This window comes from Aegilops tauschii, chromosome 2 (genome assembly GCF_002575655.3).
Source record: "Aegilops tauschii subsp. strangulata cultivar AL8/78 chromosome 2, Aet v6.0, whole genome shotgun sequence".
Taxonomy (NCBI): Eukaryota; Viridiplantae; Streptophyta; class Magnoliopsida; order Poales; family Poaceae; genus Aegilops; species Aegilops tauschii.
Window position 1 is genome coordinate 419920476 of NC_053036.3, and position 11833 is coordinate 419932308.

The 11833-nt window shown below is 47.9% G+C and overlaps 1 protein-coding gene across 1 annotated transcript; it reads right to left on the reverse strand.

The window, feature by feature from the left end:
- Positions 1-3806: 3806 nt before the first annotated feature.
- LOC109748187 (uncharacterized) lies at positions 3807-11548 on the reverse strand. The gene is made up of 8 exons (XM_020307221.4): positions 11308-11548; positions 10965-11229; positions 10842-10877; positions 10619-10756; positions 10263-10349; positions 5199-5246; positions 5042-5118; positions 3807-4169 (listed from the first exon to the last, which is right to left on the reverse strand). The coding sequence occupies exons 2-8, from the start codon at positions 11037-11039 to the stop codon at positions 4022-4024; spliced, it is 609 nt and encodes a 202-aa protein (XP_020162810.1). The 5' UTR covers positions 11040-11229; positions 11308-11548; the 3' UTR covers positions 3807-4021.
- Positions 11549-11833: the final 285 nt, after the last annotated feature.

Sequence of the window (11833 nt, forward strand, 5' to 3'; positions counted from 1 at the left end):
AATCCAGCAGAGCTTCGTCGAAGAGTTTCATCAGCACGACGGCGTGGTGACGGTGATGATGATGCTACCGACGCAGGGCTTCGCCTAAGCACCGCTACGATATGATCGAGGTGGATTATGATGGAGGGGGGCACCGCACACGGCTGGGAGAGATCAACAGATCAACTTGTGTGTCTAGAGGTGCCCCCTGCCCCCGTATATAAAGGAGCAAGGGGGGAGGCCGGCCGGCCCTCTATGGCGCGCCAGGAGGAGGAGTCCTCCTCCTAGTAGGAGTAGGACTCCCCTCTTTCCTACTCCTACTAGGAGGGGGGAGGAAGGGGGAGAGGGGGAAGGAAGGGGGAGAGGGAGAAGGAAAGGGGGGCGCCGCCCCCCCTCTCCTAGTCCAATTCGGACCAGAGGGGGAGGGGCGCGCGACCTGCCCTAGGCCAGCCCTCTCTCTCTCCACTAAAGCCCATAAGGCCCATTATTTCTCCCGGGGGGGTTCTGGTAACCTTCCGGCACTCCGGTTTTCTCCGAAACCACCCGAAACACTTCCGGTGTCCGAATATAGTCGTCCAATATATCGATCCTTACGTATCGACCATTTCGAGACTCCTCGTCATGTCCGTGATCATATCCGGGACTACGAACTACCTTCGGTACATCAAAACACAAAAACTCACAATACCGATCGTCACCGAACTTTAAGCGTGCGGACCCTACGGGTTCGAGAACTATGTAGACATGACCGAGACATGTCTATGGTCAATAACCAATAGCGGAACCTGGATGCTCATATTGGCTCCCACATATTCTACGAAGATCTTTATCGGTCAAACCGCATAACAACATACGTTGTTCCCTTTGTCATCGGTATGTTACTTGCCCGAGATTCGATCGTCGGTATCTCAATACCTAGTTCAATCTCGTTACCAGCAAGTCTCTTTACTCGTTCCGTAATACATCATCCCGCAACTAACTCATTAGTTACACTGCTTGCAAGGCTTATAGTGATGTGTATTATCGAGTGGGCCCAGAGATACCTCTCCGACAATCGGAGTGACAAATCCTAATCTCGATATACGCCAACTCAACAAGTACCTTCGGAGACACCTGTAGAGCACCTTTATAGTCACCCATTTACGTTGTGACGTTTGGTAGCACACAAAGTGTTCCTCCGGTAAACGGGAGTTGCATATTCTCATAGTCATAGGAACATGTATAAGTCATGAAGAAAGCAATAGCAACATACTAAACGATCAAGTGCTAAGCTAACGGAATGGGTCAAGTCAATCACATCATTCTCCTAATGATGTGATCCCGTTAATCAAATGACAACTCATGTCCATGGCTATGAAACTCAATCATCTTTGATTAAGGAGCTAGTCAAGTAGAGGCATACTAGTGACACTATGTTTGTCTATGTATTCACACATGTATTATGTTTCCGGTTAAAACAATTCTAGTATGAATAATAAACATTTATCATGATATGAGGAAATAAATGATAACTTTATTATTGCCTCTAGGGCATATTTTCTTCACCTGGAGCCAAAACCATCTAGTCATTTGTCTTCTAGCAAGTCTAGGTTCTGTGCGGGCCAAGAGGATGCGCGCGAGTGATACACATTTGATTGCCGCCGTTTGTTTACCGAGTCAGATTGTCCTCGGTGATGCCCCTATGATCTTTCTACCCAGAGGTTTGCAACAAAATCTTTGAGAGTTTTATTTGTCGTTCACGTGAGTTCTATTGATTTTTCTATATCAGAAAAGGCAGATGGTGTACATCTAAGTTAGTTTGGCAAACTTAGTTGATTTTACTTTCAAAAGTTAGCTTGGCAAACTAGCTTGACAAGGTATGCCCGGCTTCGGTAAGCAAGGGATGACGGCGGCGTGCCTTCGGCTCGCTCCAGTGTTTGTAGTCATCGCTAGGTGGTCCACAGACATGGTTGTAATTTTTATTACCTCTCTTGTTATTTATACCGTCATGTTTGAAGATGAATAGATTGGAAGTTTCTTGCAAAAAAGAAAACTATAGAAAGGTAATAGTGTAATGGATATAAATGACCATACTGTGGGCAACATGTCATAGTTATGCCTGGATATAAGAACATGGAGATTGCCAACTTAAGATCAATCTTCGGTGTAGTTTTAGGTCCGTGTGGTTGGTGATCAAGCTGGTAGATTTAGGATCTGACTTGTTGTACAGTGGTGTATATTTCTAATAAATAATACCTGACCATGCTTTTATTAAATTGAGCCCCTTAGCTGGCGAACGATCACCAGGAGGTTCTGGCATTTGCGACCGATTTCGCGAGCATTTTTAGTTTGAACTGCAATTGTTTGATCTCGTCTCAAGACTAAAATTGCCATAAAAAAGGGTTGCTTGCCATCCCTCTCTCAGCGCCTGGTCGCAAGTTGGCTTTTCTGTATTAAATTTACAAAGCTCATTTCCCATCAAATTGTGTCAGGTATCAAATTTGTGATCCTGCTATAAGTTACATAGGTTTTACAGATATTAAGCAGACATATTGTTCATAATGGCCTTTTTAGTTCAACAACATTCATGTGAATTGAAATTAGCTTGGGAATTATCTAGATATTTTACTAAGCAACTAAATTTCGTCTTGCAATTAGATTTATAGTGTTTTATTATAGAATCACGGTCAATCCAGTTGTAGTGCTAAATGTTCATGTTGGAGCAGTCAAGAGTGCGGTACGAGCCATCAGCAACAGTGATTCAAGTATCGAGAATTGCGACGGTGTGACAACTAGGAATTGCGTCATCTCGTATTAAAGGAGAGAGCTCCAGCGAGAAATGTCCCGCTACGGCGGGAAACCAAGTGGGAAGGGGAGGGTCCGACATGAAAAGGGAAGAGTGCGTAATGGGGGTAAGTTTTCTGTGTTGGGACAATGTGTTGGAGATAACATGGCAGATAGTCCGGACAACCATATTTCTGTCCCACATACGGGCTGGTTTTGGGAAGCCCGAAATGTCCGGATGGTTGAATTTTGGGCGACGCCCGTTTGATGTCCGAACATGCCCGGACATATGGAAGAAAAATAAGGTTCACCTTGAAGACGATCTTATTAATTTGTTTAATTCATTTATATGCATTGTAACTCGTAGCAACGCACGAGCATTCTACTAGTATACTATCGTTTGCCCGATTCTGATGTAGAATTCAACTCATTCTTCGAACCTTTCCATCATTTTGACCTTTTATTGTCTATCTAAACATGCATGATCAACTCAGAAAGAAAAGTTTGAACCATAAACGGAAGTTACCATAAAAAATAAAAAAATTGAACTTCTGATGGCAATTGCAAAATTTAAGGGAGCACAACCATGCAGCTCATTATCAGGGTTGATTCATTATCAGAGTTATCCACACAAACTGACTCACAAGCAAAGAGATTGTGATCTGCGTGCCGAGCCTAGTTGGATGATGGCATGAACTACTTAGAGAGTAGACCCACAGCTTTTGTGGGTAGTATTTTCGTTGGACATCATGGTTCACATGTTTGCCATCCTTTATATATCCTTGGTGCCAATCAGAGTGTGAGTGGTCAAGAATACATGGAACTCATGAGAGATGAATATTGCAGGCCATACAATGCACAGACCACAGAGGGTGTCTTTCCACTCTGAAGCACTCAAATGGATCAAAACATCTCGAATCTCTATACCCAAATGGTTCGTGTTTAACTTAATAGAATCAAGATATTTTGAATTCAGAGTTGAGCTCTCTGTACTCAATGCCCCATGATGAGACATATGCGGTCTTTATCAATGAAATAGCAAGTACTTCGTTCAATTCAAGTAATTTCTAGAAGCTAACATGATATATTGAACTTCGACCAGGGTTCTTTGGATGACACTACATATGCCAAGTGATAGCATTTTCAGCAACAAAAAAAAGCTACTCTTAAGGACAATTCAGATACCAGTTTCTCTCAAGGAAAGTACATTCCCCAAACACTCTTGCAGAACACTTTTTTTAGAACCACTCTAGCATTGAGATGTCATACCCTCTCTACTTCAACCGCTGCCATTGAAAAGGTTCCAATCATGGACATCGAAGTTCATGACTGCGAGTCTGAAGACCTCGGACATTGGCAAGCATCCTGCCTGTTCCGCGGGCACTGCTGGTCCAGCTGCAATGGCCTGAGCACTTTCACTCAAAGGACTGAAATAAAAATGACAAAAATATATCATTCAAGGGGCAGCCCAACATTGGAGAAGTGGGCAGCACAAACATAATACCGAAGCATAAAAATCAAGGCATCAACAACCTAGCTAGTCATTTAATTTGGATATGAAAGTTCATACTAATTTTGCTTACTTTGACTCAGATCTAATACGACTATCTCTACATTACTTGTGATGCATCATTATGCCGTGTCATCTGCATTTTCAACTGAAAAGAAATCTAATTTTGGCATTTTGTTCTCCCAGCGGTACTACTATAGCATTCAACATGACTAGCCTAGGTAGAAAACTGAAGGAACTAACTGAGGGCTTGAGCTAGAAAACTGAAGGAAGTAACTGAGGGCCTGAGCACAACAGGCCATCATCAGGAAAGTAATTATTTTCTTCATATTTTAATTTTAGTTCTGCCATTGACCATACTACTACGATATACAATCGTATTCAACGTGCCTAGCTTGGATAGAGAACTGACTGAAATATTGGAGCACAGCAGGCCTATCGTTCTGTATTTATAAAGATAACAGAGACAAAGGAGTTTGAAAAAACTTATGACTAGTAAGCATAATTGTTACTGCATAAGAAGTTATTGATCGTCATTCAAACATGTCGATATATATCAGACTTATATGCAAGGAAAGCTTATATCAAATAATAAATAGTTCTCCTAAGCACATCACTGGATAATAATCAAGTCATACAAAGATTAAGTGATTAACAAATGACAATGAATAGTACTAGCTATTCCATATCTAAATAAGATTTTCTACTTAAGTAACAAAAAAAATATAGGATTGCTTTTAAAATCCCATTAATAATAGGAAGTATGTCATACTGGTGTACTCAACTTACTTTATCAACAGCGGCTCATATGCGGTGATAACTACATCAGTTGCTGCATTCTTGAGACGTATGTTTGCCAAGTAAAGCTGCAAAGGTAGCCCAACGCTCAGTTGAAAAAACAAACATTAGCTGTTGAACCATAATTCCAAGGGATGGGTGTACTCACTCGAACAATGTTCTGTGCTTCTCTGCCTTGCCTCCCTTTTGAAACAGCCTACAGAATGCCGAAATCAAGAGTGAGATCCTTGAGTACATTTTATTCACTGCCGGTGCGAAGTGGCCATCATATAATGAATGCCAAGGAACAGAAGTACTATCAAATTATGAGACTGAGCTGACTTGTGCAACTAACTAAAGCTATCATTTCCAGGGAAGCACAGGTGAAAACTAATCGACGGGAGGTCGATTGAAGGCTGTTAGAGTTATATTATAGGTCATGTACCCCTTTGTATTTATCCCATTGTACAAGGGGTTTCCTGCATATGTTCCACACCTGTACATGTATATATATCGGCCTATGGCCTCATGGGAATACAAGTTGCTTATTCCTAACATGGTATTAGAGCTCTAGGGTTTCTTTTTCGCACGCCGCAACTCGTGCTCGATCCCGTCGTGATGGCCGCCGCTGCTCCGATCCGCTGCCCCGGCCGAAGCGTCTCCGCCCGAAGGCCTCCTCATCACGCGCCGGCCGCCGCTGCTCCGATCCGCTGCCCCGGCCGAAGCGTCTCCGCCCGAAGGCCTCCTCATCGTGCGCCGGGCGCTCTTCCGCTTCCGCTTCCTGGAGCTGCTGCTTGCTCCGCGTGCGGCTCTGCTGGTGCACACGCGCCTGCAGCTGGTTTCCCCACTGCTGCTGCTAGGTTGCTGCTCCTCCTGCCCGAGCTGGTCCACTGGATCGCTGCATTATTGCTGTTCGTTGAGCGATTTGGTTGGCTGTCGCTGCTGCTTCTGAAAAAAAAAATGGTGTCTCCGGTGATTTTTGACGGTGTTTTTGGTGTACCCTACACTGATCCTGTCTCGCACATGTGCCTTTCCTCGGTGCTTGGTGCTCATCCATCTGTGCAGTCGTCCCATATGGCGATTTTCGCAGATGGTGATGGTCGTTCTACACCGTTCTCTCCAGACGGTCTTGGTGGTTGCTCTTCCGTGACTCCTCCTACAGCCTCTGCACATGGTGATTGTCGCTCTACACCGGCTCCTCTCACGGCCCCCATCGGATGTGTTGATGCATATGACTCTATTGACCCGCGTCTTCCTTTGGCGCTTGGGGCTTGTCTGCATGTGCCCTCGTCTCCTTCACCGGCCTCTACGGATGATGTTGGTTATGCTATGTCGCCTCCTCTGGCGGCTTCCACAGGTGGTGGTGGGCCTGGTGGCCGATCCTCTCCCAGTGCTACTGCGTCGTCTACTTCAGCTATGTACTTCACCGAGCAGGAGATTGTGGGACTTCGTGGTCTGCTGACCGCCTCCGGCTCTTCATTGCCGGGTGCATCTACGTCGACCTCTTCAGTTGAGCTCCTGACTGAGCAGGAGATTACGCGCCTTCGGTGCTTGCTCGCTGCATGCTTTGGTTCTTCACCGACGGGTTCTGCTGGTTCTGCTACTGACTCCTCTGGCATTGTGAGACCACCTTCAACACAGTCAGGTACATCTCCATGGATTCTTGATACTGGAGCATCTTTTCATATGACTCATATGACTCATGATTCATCCACCTTGTCTTCTATTCGTGCTCTTGATTCTCCTATTCATGTTCTTACTGCTGATGGTACCTCCCTCCCGGTTAATGGTCGAGGCATTCTTAGCACCTCATCTTTTCATGTTCCTGATGTTGCTCATGTTCCTCGACTTACCATGCAGCTCCTTTTTGGTGGTCAGATTGTTGACTCCGGTTGTCGGGTGATTCTAGACTTTGACTCTTGTTCTGTTCTGGACCGTCACACTGGTGCTCTCCTTGGTGCTGGCCCCCGACACCGTGACTCTCAGGGTCTCTGGGAGCTTGACTGGCTTCACCTTCCCTACGCTGCCACCGCCGCCAGTCTTTCCCCCTCTGTTGCCTTGTCTACCAGCTCTTTTCAGCAGTGGCATCATCGCCTTGGTCACTTGTGTGGCTCTCGTCTCTCATCCTTAGTTCGACGTGGTCTTCTTGGATCTGTCTCCGGCGGTGTGTCTTTAGACTGTCAGGGTTGTCGGCTTGGTAAACAGGTCCAGTTACCTTATCCTCATAGTGACACTATGTCTCAGCGTCCTTTTGACCTTGTTCACTCCGATGTCTGGGGTCCAGCTCCCTTTGCCTCGAAAGGAGGTCATCGCTACTATATTATTTTTATAGATGATTTCTCTCGATACACCTGGATATATTTTATGTCTTCTCGTAGTGAGGTGTTATCAATCTATAAGCGTTTTGCTGCCATGGTTCACACTCAGTTCTCTACTCCTATTCGTGTTTTCCGTGCTGACTCTGCTGGCGAGTATATCTCCAAGATGTTGCATGGAGTCCTTGCTGAGCAGGGTACTCTTGCCCAGTTCTCTTGTCCTGGTGCTCATGCTCAGAATGGCGTGTCTGAGCGCAAGCATCGTCACCTTCTTGAGACGGCTCGTGCGATGATGATCGCCGCCTCTCTTCCGCCTCATTTTTGGGCCGAGGCTATCTCCACTTCCGCCTATCTCATCAACCTTCAGCCGTCCGCTGCTTTGCAGGGTGGCGTGCAGCGTCTTTTTGATCGTTCTCCCGATTATTCGATGCTTCGCTTGTTTGGTTGTGTTTGCTATGTTCTTCTTGCCCCTCGCGAACGCACCAAACTGACCGCTCAGTCTGTTGAGTGTGTCTTCTTAGGCTACAGTGATGAGCATAAGGGCTATCGTTGTTGGGATCCTATCGGTCGTCGGATGCGTATCTCTCGAGACGTGACTTTTGACGAGTCTCGTCCCTTCTACCCACGCCCCTCTTCCTCGATTTTTTCAGTGGAGGATATCTCTTTCCTCACTTTTCCTGACTCACCTATCACCCCCGTCGCGCCTGTGCCTATTCGTTCCACTCCCTCTGCTTCTCCACCTCTAGTCGATTTGCAGCCACCATCTTCTCCGGTCTCCTCGCCTAGCACGCCCCTCTTCCTCGATTTTTTCAGTGGAGGATATCTCTTTCCTCACTTTTCCTGACTCACCTATCACCCCCGTCGCGCCTGTGCCTATTCGTTCCACTCCCTCTGCTTCTCCACCTCTAGTCGATTTGCAGCCACCATCTTCTCCGGTCTCCTCGCCTAGCATGTCACCGGATTCTACACCTTCATCTCCGGTGACTTCTTCGTCACCACCCCCCGATTCTACCTTGGCGATTCCTCCTTCTATTGTTCCATCTTTTCCTCAGCATTACACTCGTCGTTCACGACCTGTGGATGCCTCATTGGATGAGTCGTCCTCTTCCTCTCAGCCTACTTATGGCTTGCGTTCTCGTCCTCGTCCGCCTGTTGATCGCTTTGGATTTCCCACCGCTGGTGCTGCTGTTCTTGAGCCGACTTCTTATCGTCAGGCTGTTGTTCATCCTGAATGGCAGTTTGCGATGGCAGAGGAGATTGCTGCTCTTGAACGCACTGGTACCTGGGATCTTGTTTCTCTTCCTCCCGGAGTCCGTCCCATCACTTGTAAGTGGGTCTACAAGGTTAAGACTCGCTCCGATGGTTCTCTTGAGCGTCACAAAGCTCGTCTTGTGGCTCGTGGTTTTCAGCAGGAGCATGGTCGTGATTATGACGAGACTTTTGCTCCTGTGGCCCATATGACCACTGTTCGTACACTTCTTGTCGTTGCCTCTGCACGCCACTGGTCTATATCTCAGCTTGATGTTAAGAATGCCTTTCTTAATGGTGAGCTGCGTGAGGAGGTGTACATGCAGCCACCACCTGGGTATTCTGTTCCTGATGGCATGGTATGTCGTCTTCGTCGCTCTCTCTATGGCCTTAAGCAAGCCCCTCGCGCCTGGTTTGAGCGTTTTGCCTCTGTGGTCACTACTGCTGGTTTTTCAGCAAGTGCTCATGATCCAGCATTGTTTATTCACCTTTCTCCTCGTGGCCGGACTCTTCTTCTTCTCTATGTTGATGATATGGTCATCACTGGGGATGACCCCGAGTATATTGCCTTTGTAAAGGCCCATCTTAGTGAGCAGTTTCTTATGTCTGATCTTGGACCTCTTCGCTACTTTCTTGGGATTGAAGTCTCTTCTACCTCTGATGGCTTTTTTATATCCCAGGAAAAGTATATCCAGGATCTTCTTGCTCGTGCTGCTCTTACTGAGGAGCGCATTGTTGAGACTCCTATGGAGCTCAATGTTCATCTCCGTGCTACTGATGGTGATCCTCTCCCTGACCCGACGCGTTATCGTCATCTTGTTGGCAGTCTTGTCTATCTAGCTGTCACTCGTCCGGACATCTCTTATCCGGTTCATATTCTGAGTCAGTTTGTCTCTGCTCCCACATCGGTTCACTATAGTCATCTCCTTCGTGTTCTCCGATATCTTCAGGGCACGATCTCTCACCGTCTATTCTTTCCTAGCTCCAGTTCTTTACAGCTTCAGGCCTATGCGGATGCTACGTGGGCTAGTGATCCTTCTGATCGCCGTTCACTTTCTGCTTACTGTGTTTTTCTTGGCGGTTCTCTCATTGCCTGGAAGACGAAGAAACAGATTGCAGTTTCCCGTTCGAGTGCTGAGGCTGAGTTGCGAGCCATGGCTCTTTTGACGGCAGAGGTGACTTGGTTACGGTGGTTACTTCAGGATTTTGGTGTTTCTGTCACTACACCGACTCTGCTCTTATCTGACAGTACAGGTGCTATTAGCATTGCGCGCGATCCTGTGAAGCATGAGCTCACCAAGCATATTGGTGTTGATGCTTTCTATGTGCGCGCTGCTGTGCAGGATCAGGTTATTGCTCTTCAGTATGTGCCTTCCGAGTTACAGTTGGTGGATTTCCTGACGAAGGCCCAGACTAGAGCACAACATGGCTTTTATCTCTCCAAACTCAGTGTTGTTCCTCCACCATGAGTTTGAGGGGGGGTGTTAGAGTTATATTATAGGTCATGTACCCCTTTGTATTTATCCCATTGTATAAGGGGTTTCCTGCATATGTTCCACACCTGTACATGTATATATATCGGCCTATGGCCTCATGGGAATACAAGTTGCTTATTCCTAACAAAGGCAAGGAGCAGGGTAATCTGGATATGGCACAGGACATTTGCTTACCAGCTTGCCAATTGCAGTTCCAGCCACTGCAGGTGCTTCCCCAGATCGCAGACCAGCTAGCTCGATTGTACCAGAGTGCTCGACCACCTAACCGACAAAAAAGAGATAAGTTACCAACATGCCTCTCTCTATGGCTAAAATCCACTTGGATCAGAAAATTAACAACCATGAGTTCATGACCATCCAATGCACATGAAGAAGACAAAGAATTCGTGAATGCAGTTCATTTTATTGTCGAAAGAAGAATACGGTTGTTGTTTGGAACAGAAAGCCAAGCACGAGAACTGTAATGGCAATGAATCGAAATTTATAGGGCCAAGTTGCCAGCTATTCACAGAGTGAAGCCAGGACATTACCAAGTTATCCGCCGCATCTTGCTCGTTGGCGACGTCGCGCAGGAACCAGAGCGCGCTGCCGCCGTCCTCCACCTCGCCCTTGAGGTCGAGCAGCTCGAAGATGAGGCTCTCGTCACGGGCGGGATCAACGAGAACTTCCTGAGCAGATTCACACACATCGATCAGCACGGGAACGCCCCAACCAGCGCGGTCCAAACAAATGGAACAGGGGAGTCGGACGAACCTGGTGGTCGGGGACCTCGCGAATGTTGCTCACATCCTGACCAAACCCAACAGAAACGGCGTCATCGCGAGCAGGGGAGGAAGAGCAAAGGGATGTGTGCGAGGGAGAAGGGTGTTGCAGTACCTGGAACCGGACGGGGAAGGCGGTGGAGATGGCGCCGCCGAAGAGGGGCCGCCTGGTGCTGCTCTCACCGGCCATCTTCGCTGGCGAGTCCTGCGACTTAGACGGCAAAACGAGGTTCTGGAGCCTGGGAGAAGACGGAGGTGGGGGAGAGAGAGGGTCGGCGGGCTCAAGATTCGAGCGAGTTTTGTAGGCGGCCAGGGGGAGGGGAGGGGAGGGGAGCGAACTCGCCGCGCGTCGATGCTACGCCACCGCGGCTGCGTGGATGCTACGCCGTGCCAGCGGTTGCTCCGCTGTCAGTCAAACCCAAAAAAAGGGGTTTAGACGGGTTTCAGAGGCTCGATACCTGGAGCGCTGAGGCGTGGACGTGGGGAGACGGAGCCGAGTCGCGGCGGAGGCGGGATGGTGCGTAGCACGCGGAGACGTCGGCGGCGGAGGCGCGCACGGGCGGGAGGGTGCACGGCCCTGCCCCAGCGGGGAGGAGCCTACGCCAGCTTGGTGGAGAATCAGGCGGGTCTGAATCCGTTCCGTGGGGATTAGGGCTAGAAAAGGAGTAGGGCAGAGGAGACCAGGGTCGGGAAGGTGACGAAATGGAGAGGGGGAATCACCCGCGGTGAGAATGCCTATCAGCGGCGAGCAGGCCTCGCGAGTCGAGATCAGTCTCAGCGCCATCCCGTGGAAGGGGATTTGGGGGCCAATCGGCAATACTGATCCCGATGGTAGCGGCCGAACAACAAAACGTCTGGATTTTGATTCCAATTCCATGATTCCAAATTTCCAATGCCAAATGATGGTTACCAAACGAGGTGTGTTTTTTTTTTCATTTTGCTAAAGCACGATCTAAATGTGCTATAAGTATTGCACATCCAAGT